The 17500-nt window shown below is 39.7% G+C and overlaps 1 protein-coding gene across 1 annotated transcript in view; it reads left to right on the top strand.

The window, feature by feature from the left end:
* The window catches only part of LOC133579707 (bifunctional 3'-phosphoadenosine 5'-phosphosulfate synthase 2-like), an 84094-nt gene that overhangs the window by 18094 nt on the left and 48500 nt on the right, over positions 1-17500 (top strand). The window contains exon 2 of the mRNA XM_061934114.1: positions 14332-14446. Within this exon, the coding sequence (XP_061790098.1) occupies positions 14332-14446 (115 nt within the window). The remainder of the gene's footprint in view (positions 1-14331; positions 14447-17500) is intronic.

Raw genomic sequence — 17500 nt, 5'->3', positions numbered from 1 at the left:
CTGTTACTTTAGAGATTTATTACTCAAGTAAAAGTAATGAGTAGTCACCCAAATATTTACTTGAGTAAAAGTAAAAAGTATGTTGTGAAAAAACTACTCAAGTACTGAGTAACTGATGAGTAACATACACACACATATCATATATATATATATATATATATATATATATATATATATATATATATATATATATATATATATATATATGTATTTATATATATATATATATATATATATATATATATATATATATATATATATATATATATTTATATACACATAAATTGATGTATACAGTATATCATTTATATTTATTTAGTTTGCCGTTTTTGTTTACATGTTAAAGGTGTTTTAATGAATATACATGCATGTTTAACATACGGATTCCTTTCTTTCATGAAGACAAGAACATAAGTTGGTGTATTACCTGATTCTGATGACTTGCATTGATTGTAATCAGACAGTAGTACTGGTAACGTCCACGTTTTCAAATGGAGGAGAAGAAAAGTTCCTCCTTCTGTCTAATACCACATGAAAGTGGTTGGTTTTTGGCATTTTATTTGTCCAGCTTCCATATTCGTTTTCACACACTTTACAAGAAATACATTGGCGGCAAATTCCGTAGCTTGCTAGCTTGTTTGCGCTGGCTTTCGGAGACTCTTATTTTGTAAGTGCAGGCGCGATGGAGCGGCACTTTTATTGTGAAGACAGGAACTGTGCAGTCAGTCTTTAAGCTTTTGACGGGATGTACGGTTGAAATAAAAACGTGTCTTTTTTCCTTCACACTTTTGATTGATTGATTGAAACTTGTATTAGTAGATTGCACAGTACAGTACTTATTCCGTACAATTGACCACTAAATGGTAACACCCCAATAAGTTTTTCAACTTGTTTAAGTCAGGTCATGTGACCGCCTGGCTCTGTTTGATTGGTCCAACGTCACCAGTGACTGCATTTGATTGGTGGAACGGAGTCAAACGTCACTAGTGACTGCATTTTATTGGTGGAACGGAGTGAAACGTCACCAGTAAGGCAGGCACTTTGAAGGTCTGTCTGACAGACCAAAACAAACAAAGCGTGCATTAACAGATCGATAAAAATTAGTAGCGAGTAGCGAGCTGAATGTAGATAAAAGTAGCGGAGTAAAAGTAGCGTTTCTTCTCTATAAATATACTCAAGTAAAAGTAAAAGTAAGTTGCATTAAAACTACTCTTAGAAGTACAATTTATCCCAAAAGTTACTCAAGTAGATGTAACGGAGTAAATGTAGCGCGTTACTACCCACCTCTGGTTACCAGTAGTGATGAGCGAGAGGCGGAAGTCCAAGAGGGGCAAGGCTGGCCGTGAGAAGGCAGGAAGTTTGGGGAAATAGAGAGGAGTCAAAGTCCAAGTCCTGGCGGGAGGTCGAGATCCAAAAGGGACAGTTAGAGAACCAGAGGGAAACACGGGGAGACGAGACACACTGCTCGTAACGCGGGAACGGAGGAATGCTGCTGGAAGACGACAAGGGGGACACGAGACCAATCAACACGGAGGGGGAGAAACACAGAGAGAGAGTATGCATATAGCTTGGAGAATTTCGGCTTACTGTACAGCAGTGGTTCTTAACCTTGTTGGAGGTACCGAACCCCACCAGTTTCATATGCGCATTCACCGAACCCTTCTTTAGTGAAAAATAAAATGATGTTTTTTTTTCAAATTCAAGACAAAGTTATATGTTTTTGGTAACACTTTAGTATGGGGAACATATTCGAAGTAACAAAGACTTAATTTAGAGTTTTTTGGACACTAAGAAAACATATTCTAAGTAACAAAGACTTAATTTAGAGTTATTTGGTTAGGGTTAGGGCCAGGGTTAGAGGGTTAGAGTTATAATAAGGCCATGCCGAATAAGGTATTAATAAGTACTTAATAATGACTAGTTAAGAGCCAATATGTTACTAATTTGCATGTTAATAAGCAACAAATTAATGGTGAATATGTTCTCCATACTAAAGTGTTACCATGTTTTATTACTGGTGCACACAATGAACCGTGCATGAACATCACCTTGTTCAAACAACAAAACCAACACAGTGCATAAACTCACAACAAATTACACACCTGCAAATCAGTCTGACTTCTGCTGTTGCCGTATTCCTAATACGCAGATAGGGAGAAGTTTTTATTTACACGATGAGTCGGGTGTGTCTTGACCTCCGCCGAACCCCTGAGCCCGACTCATCGAACCCCTAGGGTTCGATCGAACCCAGGCATATTTGCCAACCCTCCCGGATTTTCCGGGAGACTCCCGAAATTCAGCACCTCTCCCGAAAACCTCCCGGGACAAATTTTCTTCCGAAATTCAGGCGGAGCTGGAGGCCACGCCCCCTCCAGCTCCATGCGGACCTGAGTCCGCTTTCCCACAATATAAAGAACGTCTACAGTAAAGCAGTCCGTCTGCCGTAAACAGCAATGTTGTAACACTCTTAAACAGGACAATACTGCCATCTAGTGCATTTGATGAAAGCACTTTTGTGCGTGCCACACATCAATGCATCATCAGAGAGGGTGTTCAGCATGGTTAGAAAGATAGTGACAGAGAATAGAACAAGAATGGACAATTCAACCCTTAACTCAACAATGAGTAGATGAGTGTTATGTGTGTGTATATGTGTAAATAAATGAACACTGAAATTCAAGTATTTCTTTTATATATATATATATATATATATATATATATATATATATATATATATATATATATATATATATATATATATATATATATATGTATATGTATATGTATATATATATATATATATATATATATATATATATATAATATATATATATATATATATATATATATATCCATCCATCCATCCATCCATTTTCTACCGCTTATTCCCTTCGGGGTCGCGGGGATATATATATTATATATATGAAATAGAAATACTTGACTTGGTGAATTCTAGCTGTAAATATACTCCTCCCCTCTTAACCACGCCCCCAACCACGCCCCCGCCCCAACCACGCCCCCCGCACCCACCCCCCGAAATTGGAGGTCTCAAGGTTGGCAAGTATGAACCCAGGTTAAGAACCACTGCTGTACAGGAACAGGTCGCTACGTTCTGGCACAGGATAGCAGGTGGCGCTGGCTTAAGAAGGCAGGAGAGCTCATCATCTCCCTACGTCCGTGTACACAGCGGCGTTTTAAAAAGTCATACATTTTACTTTTTGAAACCGATACCGATCATTTCCGATATTACATTTTAAAGCATTTATCGGACATCTCTAGTCATAACTTATTTATAACTCTATCGGACATTGTGACTTTTGGTATTAGTGTTCCTGGGAAAAAAAGGGACCCAAACACACATATTGTACAGCAGATTTGTACAGCTAAATGTGTACCGTATTTTTCGGAGTATAAGTCGCACCGGAGTATAAGTCGCACCTGCCGAAAATGCATAATAAAGAAGGAAAAAAACATATATAAGTCGCACTGAAACTATGAAAAAAACTGCGACTTATAGTCCGAAAAATACGGTATGTATAATTTATACACACGTACACACGATTTCGGGAGGTGGGGTGTGGGGGGTGGGGCGGGGGCGTGGTTGGGGGCGGGGCTAAGAGGGGAGGATTATATTTACAGCTAGAATTCACCAAGTCAAGTATTTCATATATATATATATATATATATATATATATATATATATATATATACGATTGTAGCTGAGATAGGCTCCAGCGCCCCCCGCGACCCCAAAAGGGAATAAGCGGTAGAAAATGGATGGATGGATGGATATATATATATATATATATATATATATATATATATATATATATATATATATATATATATATATATATATATATATATATATGTATAAGAAATACTTGACTTTCAGTGAATTCTAGCTATATTTATATTTATTTTATTATATATATATATATATATATATATATATATATATATATATATATATAAATAAATAAAAGAAATACTTGAATTTCAGTGTTCATTTATTTACACATAACACTCATCTACTCATTGTTGAGTTAAGGGTTGAATTGTTCATCCTTGTTCTATTCTCTGTCACTATTTTTCCAACCATGCTGAACACCCTTTCGCAGGTACCCAGAAAGGTTTCGAGTACCACCAAAAAAACTGAATCTCTGAAGACAAATCTGTGTTAAAGGTGTACAAATACTGTTTGTATAATAAGCATGTTATTTTTTTACAAATGAGGGTTTAGAGTTCAGTTCTAAAAAAAAAAGAGAAAAGAATGTGGCTTGAGTACAGTTTTTTAATTGAGCTGCTGCATTTTTTGGTTGGGTTGTTTATTTATTTTGAGTAACTTCTATACATTTCTAAAAGGGGAGGAATGTAATAGTGATCTATGTTTGTCTGTTGCCATCTCCTGGTGAATGTTGGCTATAGCGTACTGGGGTTACTTTTTGGTTGGCCAACGATTTACGCGGTGTTGCGCACCTGACGTCACGCAGGTCCGCATGGAGCTGGAGGGGGCGTGGCTTCCAGCTCCGCCTGAACTTCGGGAGATTTTCGGGAGAAAATTTGTCCCGGGAGGTTTTCGGGAGAGGTCGCTGAATTTCGGGAGTCTCCCGGAAAATCCGGGAGGGTTGGCAAGTATGCCCCCTAGACACATTTTTTCTCTCAATGTGGCCCCCCGAGTCAAAATATAAAACACCCAGCTCTAGGTTGTTGTAAGTATTTTGTATGAGCAATGCAGCCTTGTGACAGCGTTCAGTTTGACTAAGCAGACGTGTCAAGCAGAAGTTATGATGAGTCCAAATGATGTCACCAGTGCAGGAAAAAGCTGCAGTTTGAGACTTTGGATGAGTAGTTTTTCCCCTTGAGTCATTGAAAAAAGAATATCTTAAGAAGACACACGATAAACCTCCAAGTTGTTGTAATTAAAATCTTTTTTTTTCCCCCAATAGGAAATAATCAGTCACCGCGGTAATTAAACTTTAAGTTGAAGGCATTTTTTTTCCACAAAGGTGCCCTTTTGGAGTATATTCCAATATCTAAAGAATACTATGAATGCAATCAGAATCGTCACTCAGGCCCTCCTATTATTTATTATACGAAAAATAATAGATTGTTTGTTCTAATAAATTATCCAATATATTGAGATAGCATTTAAATGGTTACAATCCTGACTAGGGTTGTACGGTATACCGGTACTAGTATAGTATTGTGGTACTAATGAATCAAAAACGGTTCTATACTCTGTTTGAATAGTACCGGTGCCACGTCGTGACATTGCTGGTTTTACGAGCAGAGGAGCATGTTCGGCAGCGCACACACACAGAGTACTTACAAGCAGACACAGTGTGTATGTCATGACTTGATCTTGGGTGTTTGCTTTTCCGGGATGCAACGGAAAGTCGGCTCGGGCGAGACGGGAATGAAGGTACATGATTTATTAATACATCAAAAAAAAGTACAAACGAAAAGCGCGCACAGTGGCGGAGAATAAACTATGAAACCAAAAGACTATAGCAAAAAAGTACAAACGAAAAAACACGCACAATGGCGGAGAACAAACTATGAAAGCAAAAAGACTATAAACATGGAACAAAAACTTACTTGGCTTGGACAAAAATAGTTGCTTGAGGAATGGACATGGAAAGAATGGACAGAGCATAAATGTGGTGAGGTCGTCAGGACGAACAACAGAAAATGAAAAGCTTAAATAACAGACATGATTAACGAAAACAGGTGCGTGACTCCAAACGTGAAACAGGTGCGTGACGTGACAGGTGAGAACTAATGGTTGCTATGGTGACAAACAAGAGTGCACAATGAGTCCAAACGTGGAACAGGTGAAACTGATGGGTAATCATGCAAACAAGACAAGGGAGTGAAAAGCCAGAAACTAAACAAAACATGACTTAAAACAAAACATGATTACACAGACATGACAGTGTAGACAGAATAGGAAGAAAGGTCGTATTTTGGCCTAAAAAGTAACGATAAAGGTGAAGTTATAACACTGAAACACCCTCAGGAAGAGGTGCTTTAAAACATGGCTAGCTAGCTAGCAGCTAACATCCATCCGCAGTCGGCCGTGTTTTAGCTACTTCTAAATCACTAATCCTCGTCTCCATGGCGACAAATAAAGTGAGTTTCAATAGCTCACCGGCATCACAATGTAAACAAATACCATGGGTGGATCTACACCTGACATCCACTGTAATGATACCAAGTACAATAGCGTATCTAGTCCATACTACTATGATTACATCAATATATTTTATCGTCACAATATCTTTTTTCCTTTTTCTAAAATGTATATATTACGTTTATAAACTCAGGAAATACGTCCCTGGACACACGAGGATTTAAATTACGACCATTGTATGAACCTGTAACTACTTGGTATCGGATCGATAACTAAATGTGTGGTATCATCCAAAACTAATGTAAAGTATCAAAGAAGAGAAGAATAAGAGATTATTACATTTTAACAGAAGTGTAGATAGAACATGTTGAAACGGAAAATAAGCAGATATTAACAGTAAATGAACAAGTAGATTAATAATCAATTTTTACAGTTTGTCCTTCATAATGTTGACAAAATAATAGGTGTATAAATGACACAATATGTTACTGCATACGTCAGCAGACTAATTATGAGCCTGTGTTTGTTTACTTACTGCTAAAAGACAAGTTGTCTAGTATGTTCACTATTTTATTTAAGGACAAAATTGCTGATGCAGGTTTATTTTTAAATACGCCAGAAAATAACCCGCTTTGTACACTGTTGAGGTGATTCAATGCCCAGTCGTGCGTGAATGTGTTCCTGTATAGTATTTCTCCAGCAATGGTCATAAAAGTCAGTGTTCAAAAACAAGAAAAAAAATACAAAAATGAGGGGTATTTTATTTGAACTAAGCAAAATTATCTACCAATAGAACAAGAAAATTCGGTTTGTCAAGACTTTCGAAAACAAGTCAAATTAAAGCTGCAAGCAGCGATGGACGGGACCGACTTCGACGGCACATAAAATCCAAACCGGAGCGGTAATTAAAACTCTTTCATCAAGTTTTAATCAGAAGGGTTCAATCTCTCTCCTGTGCTAGTTTGAAGCCGACACGACAAACGCGCTCAGAGGAGATAATGTTTGAAAAAAGGTGACTGTTTTTACTAAACTTTTGTTTTGAAGGGGGAATTGCAAACTTCCTGTTGATTTTTGCTGGGGCTTGTCAATATATGAAATATAGGTCTAAGTGAGACTTACGTAGAGGTTTTTGTTTCATGTCTTTACCACATTCCTACTGGAAGTTACAGGCAGTTTTGTCTGTGTTTTCTTCCTCGGAGCAGTTTTGTCTGTGTTTTCTTCCTATGGGGCGCTAGAGCGCAATTTTGAGTTTTGGGGTTTGGTTTTTTGATTAGATCGCAATTTTTGCCAGTCCTGATGTGTGTGTCCAATTTGGTGAGTTTTGAAGCATGTTAAGGGTGTCAAATTACAGCTCAAAGAGGCGGCGGTATAATAATAATAATAAAGAAAAGAATAATAATTAAAGCTGCAAGCAGCGATGGACGGGACCGACTTTGACGGCACATAAAATCCAAACCGGAGCAGTAATTAAAACTCTTTCATCAAGTTTTAATCAGAAGGGTTCAATCTCTCTCCTGTGCTATTTTGAAGCCGACACAACAAACGCGCAGAGTAGATAATGTTTGAAAAAAGGTGACTGTTTTTAATAAACTTTTGTTTTGAAGGGGGAATTGCAAACTTCCTGTTGATTTTTGCTGGGGCTTGTCAATATATGAAATGTAGGTCTAAGGTCTCTTTTTTTTTCCTACCAAGAAAAGTGCACTTGTTATTAGTGAGAATATACTTATTTTAAGGTATTTTTGGGGTTCATTGAGGTTAGTTAATTAGGGACCGAGTCCCTTTGGGACAGAGGATCCTATTGTATTTGTTTCATTCCTACTGGAAGTTACAGGCAGTTTTGTCTGTGCGTTCTTCCTAGGAGCAGTTTTGTCTGTGTTTTCTTCCTAGGGGGCGCTAGAGCGCAATTTTGAGTTTTGGGGTTTGGTTTTTTGATTAGATCGCAATTTTCGCCAGTCCTGATGTGTGTGTCCAATTTGGTGAATTTTGAAGCATGTTAAGAGTGTCAAATTACAGCTCAAAGAGGCGGCGGTATAATAATAATAATAAAGAAAAGAATAATAATTAAAGCTGCAAGCAGCGATGGACGGGACCGACTTTGACGGCACATAAAATCCAAACCGGAGCAGTAATTAAAACTCTTTGGTCAACTTTTAATCAGAAGGGTTCAATCTCTCTCCTGTGCTAGTTTGAAGCCGACACGACAAACGCGCTCAGAGGAGATAATGTTTGAAAAGAGATGACCGGTTTTTACAACACTTTTGTTTTGAAGGGGGAATTGCAAACTTCCTGTTGATTTTTGCTGGGGCTTGTCAATATATGAAATATAAGTCTAAGTGAGACTTACATAGAGGTTTTTGTTTCATGTCTTTACCACATTCCTACTGGAAGTTACAGGCAGTTTTGTCTGTGTTTTCTTCCTCGGAGCAGTTTTGTCTGTGTTTTCTTCCTATGGGGCGCTAGAGCGCAATTTTGAGTTTTGGGGTTTGGTTTTTTGATTAGATCGCAATTTTTGCCAGTCCTGATGTGTGTGTTCAATTTGGTGAGTTTTGAAGCATGTTAAGGGTGTCAAATTACAGCTCAAAGAGGCGGCGGTATAATAATAATAATAAAGAAAATAATAATAATTAAAGCTGCAAGCAGCGATGGACGGGACCGACTTTGACGGCACATAAAATCCAAACCGGAGCAGTAATTAAAACTCTTTGGTCAACTTTTAATCAGAAGGGTTCAATCTCTCTCCTGTGCTAGTTTGAAGCCGACACGACAAACGCGCTCAGAGGAGATAATGTTTGAAAAGAGATGACCGGTTTTTACAACACTTTTGTTTTGAAGGGGGAATTGCAAACTTCCTGTTGATTTTTGTTGGGGGTTGTCAATATATGAAATGTAGGTCTAAGTGAGACCTACATAGAGATTTTTGTTTCATGTCTCTAAGACATTCCTACTGGAAGTTACAGGCAGTTTTATCTGAGTTTTCTTCCTAGGAGCAGTCGTGTCTGTGTTTTCTTCCTAGGGGGCGCTAGAGCGCAATTTTGAGTTTTGGGGTTGGGTTTTTTATAAGATCGCAATTTCTGCCAGTCCTGATGTGTGTGTCCAGTTTGGTGAGTTTTGAAGCATGTTAAGGGGGTCAAATTACAGCTCAAAGAGGCAAAAGTGACCGTTTTTACTAACTTTTTGTTTTGAAGGGGGAATTGCCAACTTCCTGTTGATTTTTGCTGAAGGATATCAGTGTATGAAATCTAGGTCTAAGGCAGACCTACATAGAGGTTTTTATTTCATGTCTCTACGACATTCCAACCGGAAGTTACAAGCAGTTTTGTCTGTGTTTTTTCCTAGTTTTGGGGTTTGGTTTTTTGATTAGATGGCAGTTTTCGCCAGTCTTGATGTGTGTGTGTCAAATATGGTGAGTTTTGAAGCATGTTAAGGGGGTCAAATTACAGCTCAAAGAGGCGGCGGAATAATAATAATAGAACCTTACAAATACAATAGGGTCCTCTGTCCCAAAGGGACATTGCGGTCCCTAATAAAACCTTAGAAATACAATAGGATCCTCTGTCCCAAAGGGACTCGGTCCCTAATTAACTAACCTCAATGAACCCCAAAAATACCTTAAAATAAGTATATTCTCACTGATAACAAGTGCACTTTTTTTTGTTTTAATATGGTTTCTGTAGGAGGACAAACATGACACAAACCTCCATAATTGTTATAAAGCACACTGTTTATATTAAACATTAGGGATGTCCGATAATGGCTTTTTTGCCGATATTCCGATATTGTCCAACTCTTTAATTACCGATACCGATATATACAGTCGTGGAATTAACACATTATTATGCCTAATTTGGACAACCAGGTATGGTGACGATAAGGTCCTTTTTTTTAAAAAAATATTATAAAATAAAATAAGATAAATAAATTAAAAACATTTTCTTGAACAAAAAAGAAAGTAAAACAATAAAAAAAAAACAGTTACATAGAGACTAGTAATTAATGAAAATGAGTAAAATTAAGTGTTAAAGGTTAGTACTATTAGTGGACCAGCAGCACGCACAATCATGTGTGCTTACGGACTGTATCCCTTGCAGACTGTATTGATATATATTGATATATGGGGGAGGGAGGTTTTTTGGGTTGGTGTACTAATTGTAAGTGTATCTTGTGTTTTTTTATGTTGATTTAATAAAATTTAAAAAACGATACAGATAATTAAAAAAACGATACCGATATGTTCCGATATTACATTTTAAAGCATTTATCGGCCGATAATATCGGTATCGTTTTTTTTATTATCGGTATCGTTTTTTTTAATTTTTATTAAATCAACATAAAAAACATCTCTATTAAACATGCTTCACTGATTCGAGTATTTGGCGAGCGCCGTTTTGTCCTACTAATTTTGGCGGTCCTTGAACTCACCGTAGTTTGTTTACATGTACAACTTTCTCCGACCTTCGAGGACGTGTTTTATGCCTCTCCCTTTTCTGTCTCATTTTGTCCACCAAACTTTTAACGTTGTGTGAGAATCAGAGGTGGGTAGTAACGCGCTACATTTACTCCGTTACATCTACTTGAGTAACTTTTGGGATAAATTGTACTTCTAAGAGTAGTTTTAATGCAACATACTCTTACTTTTACTTGAGTATATTTATAGAGAAGAAACGCTACTTTTACTCCACTACTTTTATCTACATTCAGCTCGCTACTCGCTGATACTAATTTTTATCGATCTGTTAATGCACGCTTTGTTTGTTTTGGTCTGTCAGACAGACCTTCATAGTGCCTGCGTTTCAACAAATACAGTCACTGGTGACGTTCACTCCGTTCCACCAATCAGATGCAGTCACTGGTGACGTTGGACCAATCAAACAGAGCCAGGCGGTCACATGACCTGACTTAAACAAGTTGAAAAACGTATTGGGGTGTCACCATTTAGTGGTCAATTGTTCGGAATATGTACTGTACTGTGCAATCTACTAATAAAAGTTCCAATCAATCAATCAAAACTGTGAAGGAAAAAAGACCATTTTTTATTTCAACCGTACATCCCGTCAAAAGCCTAAAGACTGACTGCACAGTTCCTGTCTTCACAATAAAAGTGCCGCTCCATTGCGCCTGCGCTTTCAAAATAAGAGTCTCCGAAAGCCAGCGCAAACAAGCTAGCAAGCTACGGAGTTTGCCGCCAATGTATTTCTTGTAAAGTGTATAAAAACGAATATGGAAGCTGGACAAATAAGATGCTAAAAACCAACCACTTTCATGTGGTATTAGAAAGGAGGAACTTTTATTTCTCCTCCATTTGAAAATGTGGACGTTATCAGCACTACTGTCTGATTACAATCAATGCAAGTCATCACAATCAGGTAATACTCCAACTTATATTCTTGTCTTCATGAAAGAAAGGAATCTATATGTGTTAAACATGCATGTATATTCATTAAAACACCTTTAACATGTAAACAAAAGCGGCAAAATAAATAAATATAAATTATATACTGTATATATCAATGTATGTATGTATATATATATATATATATGTATATATATACATATATATATATATATATATATATATATATATATATATATATATATATATATATATATATATATATGATGTGTGTGTGTATGTTACTCATCAGTTACTCAGTACTTGAGTAGTTTTTTCACAACATACTTTTTACTTTTACTCAAGTAAATATTTGGGTGACTACTCCTTACTTTTACTTGAGTAATAAATCTCTAAAGTAACAGTACTGTTACTTGAGTACAATTTCTGGCTACTCTACCCACCTCTGGTGAGAATGCACAAAGGTGAGTTTTGTTGATGTTATTGACTTGCGTGGAGTGACCATATTTGGTCACTGCATGACTGCAAGCTAATCGATGCTAATATGCTATTTAGGCTAGCTATATGTACATATTGCATCATTATGCCTCATTTGTAGGTATATTTGAGGTCTTTTAGTTTCCTTTAAGTCCTCTTAATTCAATTTACATCTCATGACACACTATCTGTATGTAATATGGCTTTGAATTTTTTGCGGCTCCAGACAGATTCCATCCATCCATCCATCTTCTTCCGCTTATCCGAGGTCGGGTCGCGGGGGCAGCAACCTAAGCAGGGAAGCCCAGACTTCCCTCTCCCCAGCCACTTCATCCAGCTCTTCCTGTGGGACCCCGAGGCGTTCCCAGGCCAGCCGGGAGACATAGTCTTCCCAACGTGTCCTGGGTCTTCCCCGCGGCCTCCTACCGGTCGGACGTGCCCTAAACACCTCCCTAGGGAGGCGTTCGGGTGGCATCCTGACCAGATGCCCGAACCACCTCATCTGGCTCCTCTCCATGTGGAGGAGCAGCGGCTTTACTTTGAGCTCCCCCCGGATGGCAGAGCTTCTCACCCTATCTCTAAGGGAGAGCCCCGCCACCCGGCGGAGGAAACTCATTTGGGCCGCTTGTACCCGTGATCTTGTCCTTTCGGTCATAACCCAAAGCTCATGACCATAGGTGAGGATGGGAACGTAGATCGACCGGTAAATTGAGAGCTTTGCCTTCCGGCTCAGCTCCTTCTTCACCACAACGGATCGATACAGCGTCCGCATTACTGAAGACGCCGCACCGATCCGCCTGTCGATCTCACCATCCACTCTTCCCTCACTCGTGAACAAGACTCCGATGTACTTGAACTCCTCCACTTGGGGCAAGATCTCCTCCCCAACCCGGAGATGGCACTCCACCCTTTTCTGGGCGAGAACCATGGACTCGGACTTGGAGGTGCTGATTCTCATCCCAGTCGCTTCACACTTGGCTGCGAACCGATCCAGTGAGAGCTGAAGATCCTGGCCATATGAAGCCATCAGGACCACATCATCTGCAAAAAGCAGAGACCTAATCCTGCAGCCACCAAACCAGATCCCCTCAACGCCTTGACTGCGCCTAGAAATTCTGTCCATAAAAGTTATGAACAGAATCGGTGACAAAGGGCAGCCTTGGCGGAGTCCAACCCTCACTGGAAACGTGTCCGACTTACTGCCGGCAATGCGGACCAAGTTCTGGCACTGAGCATACAGGGAGCGGACTGCCACAATCAGACAGTCCGATACCCCATACTCTCTGAGCACTCCCCACAGGACTTCACGAGGGACACGGTCGAATGCCTTCTCCAAGTCCACAAAACACATGTAGACTGGTTGGGCAAACTCCCATGCACCCTCAAGGACCCTGCCGAGAGTATAGAGCTGGTCCACAGTTCCACGACCAGGACGAAAACCACACTGTTCCTCCTGAATCCGAGGTTCGACTATCCGGCGTAGCCTCCTCTCCAGTACACCTGAATAGACCTTACCGGGAAGGCTGAGGAGTGTGATCCGACGATAGTTAGAGCACACCCTCCGGTTCCCCTTCTTAAAGAGAGGAACCACCACCCCGGTCTGCCAATCCAGAGGTACCGCCCCCGATGTCCACGCGATGCTGCAGAGTCTTGTCAACCAAGACAGCCCCACAGCATCCAGAGCCTTAAGGAACTCTGGGCGGATCTCATCTACCCCCGGGGCCTTGCCACCGAGGAGCTTTTTAACTACCTCAGCAACCTCAGCCCCAGAAATAGGAGAGCCCACCACAGACTCCCCAGGCACTGCTTCCTCATAAGAAGACGTGTTGGTGGGATTGAGGAGGTCTTCGAAGACAGACCAGACAGATTTGTTTTTGTATTTTTTGGTCCAATATGGCTCTTTCAACATTTTGGGTTGCCGACCCCTGGCCTCGGTGGAAAACGCACGGCCCGCCACTGCCATTCCTATAGTACCCTGGCATAGGAAAAGAAAAAAAAAACATACAAAAGCCTAAGAAAAAAACATACAAAAGCCCAAGAAAAAGCAAACCACACTTTTCAAATGTCCTTTCTTGGACCAAAGCTCCAGCTGCAACTCAACTCTTTGAGCATTTCTAATGACTATAATAATTTGTTTGACGAGTGTATTTTAATGTCATGTTCTATTCAGCTGTGTGTACTTTAGTGACAATGATGTCCGCCCGTCAGTGTAAAGATAGACACTGACGTCTGTATTTAAGGAGGGTGCACCAGGACATGATTATTTGCTTAGTAAACATAGGTGTGTATCCATGTCATTACGATGAGTAATTCCTTGTTTTCCAAAAAAAATGAAATGAATGTTGCTACTTTTCTTCTTCTGTTGCAGGACCTGAACAGGTCTACCAATGTGGTCTACCAGGCCCACCATGTCAGTCGGAGCAAGAGAGGGCAGGTTATGGGCACCAGGGCAGGATTCAGAGGATGTACTATCTGGCTCACAGGTAGCGTAAATCAACACATAGGATATAATAAATAAATACTAAAATATCAGATGCTGCGTTCAATTTCCATGCAGATGATGCGGTCATTTATTGTTCATCCGCCTCTGCAGTGCAAACCTTTGAACTCTTGCAGTCTGCTTTTGATGTTGTTCAGTCCCAGCTGACCCAACTAATGCTAAATGCAGACAAATCTAAGGTGATGTTATTCTCAAATGGCAAACGGCCTGCCATTGAACATCCCTAAAATATTGACTACTCATGGGGTGGAGCTTGAGTTGGTCACGGCATATACCGTATTTTTCGGAGTATAAGCCGCTCCGGAGTATAAGCCGCACCGGCCGAAAATGCATAATAAAGAAGGAAAAAAACATATATAAGTCGCATTTTTGGGGGAAATGTATTTGATAAAAGCCAACACCAAGAATAGACATTTGAAAGGCAATTTAAAATAAATCAAGAATAGTGAACAACAGGCTGAATAAGTGTACGTTATATGAGGCATAAATAACCAACTGGTATGTTAACGTAACATATTATGGTAAGAGTCATTCAAATAACCATAACATATAGAACATGCTATACGTTTACCAAACAATCTAATCGCTAAATCCCATGAAAAATTATACGTCTAGTAGGCATGTCCCGATCCAGGTTTTTGCACTTCCGATCCGATACCGATATTGTTTTTGCATTTCCGATCCGATACCGATACTGACCGATACCGATACTGGCCTATCCGAGCATGTGTTAAAGTTTAAAGTTATTTAGCCTACTTAGTTGTCAGAATCATCAATCAATCAATCAATGTTTATTTATATAGCCCTAAATCACAAGTGTCTCAAAGGGCTGCACAAGCCACAACGACATCCTCGGTACAAAGCCCACATAAGGGCAAGGAAAAACTCACCCCAGTGGGATGTCGATGTGAATGACTATGAGAAACCTTGGAGAGGACCGCATATGTGGGTAACCCACCCCTCTAGGGAGACCGATTGCAATGGATGTCGAGTGGGTCTAACATAATATTGTGAGAGTCCAGTCCATAGTGGATCCAGCATAACAGTAAGAGTCCATTCTGCTAGACTTTTGACAAGAACAAGAAAGTTTGATCATATTACGCCTATACTGGCTCACCTGCACTGGCTTCCTGTGCACTTAAGATGTGACTTTAAGGTTTTACTACTTACGTATTAAATACTACACGGTCTAGCTCCAGCCTATCTTGCCGATTGTATTGTACCATATGTCCCGGCAAGAAATCTGCGTTCAAAGAACTCCTGCTTATTAGTGATTCCCAGAGCCCAAAAAAAGTCTGCGGGCTGTAGAGCGTTTTCTATTCGGGCTCCAGCACTATGGAATGCCCTCCCGGTAACAGTTAGAGATGCTACCTCAGTAGAAACATTTAAGTCCCATCTCAAAACTCATTTGTATACTCTAGCCTTTGAATAGCCCCCCTTTTTTTAGACCAGTTGATCTGCCGTTTCTTTTCAAGGGTTTTAGTACTCTTGATAACAACTAGCCAGCTGAATTAGGGGAGTTTGAATAATACACAATGGTTGGTAACAAGAAACTGACCTGTTTATTCAAGGATAAACACAAAATAGACAAAATTATACATGACAAACAGAAATGGCATCATTGAACTAGGGCTGGGCGATATGGCCTTTTTTTTAAATATTGCGATATTTTAAGGCCATATGGCGATACACGATATACATCTCGATATTTTGCCTTAGCCTTAAATGAACACTTGATGCATATAATCACATCAGTATGATGATTCTATGTGTTTTGATTGATTGATTGAGACTTTTATTAGTAGGTTGCACAGTGAAGTACATATTTCGTACAATTGACCACTAAATGGTAACACCCCAATAAGTTTTTCAACTTGTTTAAGTCGGGGTCCACTTAAATTGATTCATGATACAGATATATACTATCAGATATATACTATCATCATAATACAGTCATCACACAAGGTAATCACATTGAATTATTCACATTATTTATAATCCAGGGTGTGGAGGGGGGCGCCGGATGTAAGTGTCAAAAAGACAGCCAAAAGAGTTTGATATGAGAATAAATCTAAAGTTAAAATATAGGGTAGAAATGCACCCATTTGCAGGAAATGTAGTCTTGATTTTCAAAATGTTCTTTCAAGGCTTGCATGTCTACATTAAAACATTCTTCTTCATACTGCATTAATATATGCTACTTTTAAACTTTCATGCAGAGAAGGAAATCACAACTAAAAAAAAATCACTCATTTTTTCATACGGTGTTGATGTGGAAATGTTTGCCTCTGCATTTTGATGGTGTGGACGTGTGGCACCGAATGGAGATAAGCGTCTCAACAGACGTCACAATATTTGAACAATGATGACGAAAACTGTTGTCTCTGTCGTGTCCGTGTGTCGAAAATTGTTATGCGCTTATTTTTTTTATTTGATTTTGTGCGTGGCATAGATTTGCCGTGCGCAGAGGACGCTTGAGCAGGCGCGCACCTTAGCGGCTGCGCTAGCATCACAGCTAACGTTAGCCATGCCGCTACCTCGCTCTCTGCTGGGAGAGGACGTGACAGTATGTGACGTATGACGTGACAGTATGTGACGTGTGTAAGAAGGTGCGCTCGCTGTCTGTGAGAGGGAGACACAGGAAAGAGTGAAAAGAGCCTGTCGTGTAATGCCAGCAGCTAAAAGCAACTGCGTGAGAATTGTGGATGCGTTGAAGGTGTGCTGGAAAATGCGGAACGGAAATTACGGAGCAGCAGAAAAGTGGAATGTATTATTTAAATCGGTGCGTTGGAAAACACGGACCGGAGTTTTTTTTTAAACTGGATCTGGATCGTCATTTTCCCATGCCTTGCCGATACGCAAAACCAAAATGGGACAATTGAATAGGTACGCACATTTTGTGTAGTACGGGACAAACCGGCCAACGAACCCCCACATATGTTATACCGTCGGAAAGGTGCCCAACGCGCCGGTGGCGGAAATCTAAATTGGGGACATTTTGTGTTACCATGGCAACGCTATTCACGGACAAAACCAA

Source organism: Nerophis lumbriciformis, linkage group LG02, assembly GCF_033978685.3.
Source record: "Nerophis lumbriciformis linkage group LG02, RoL_Nlum_v2.1, whole genome shotgun sequence".
Taxonomy (NCBI): Eukaryota; Metazoa; Chordata; class Actinopteri; order Syngnathiformes; family Syngnathidae; genus Nerophis; species Nerophis lumbriciformis.
Note: the sequence above shows the minus strand (reverse complement) of the source record. Positions and strands in the feature narration are given on the sequence as shown.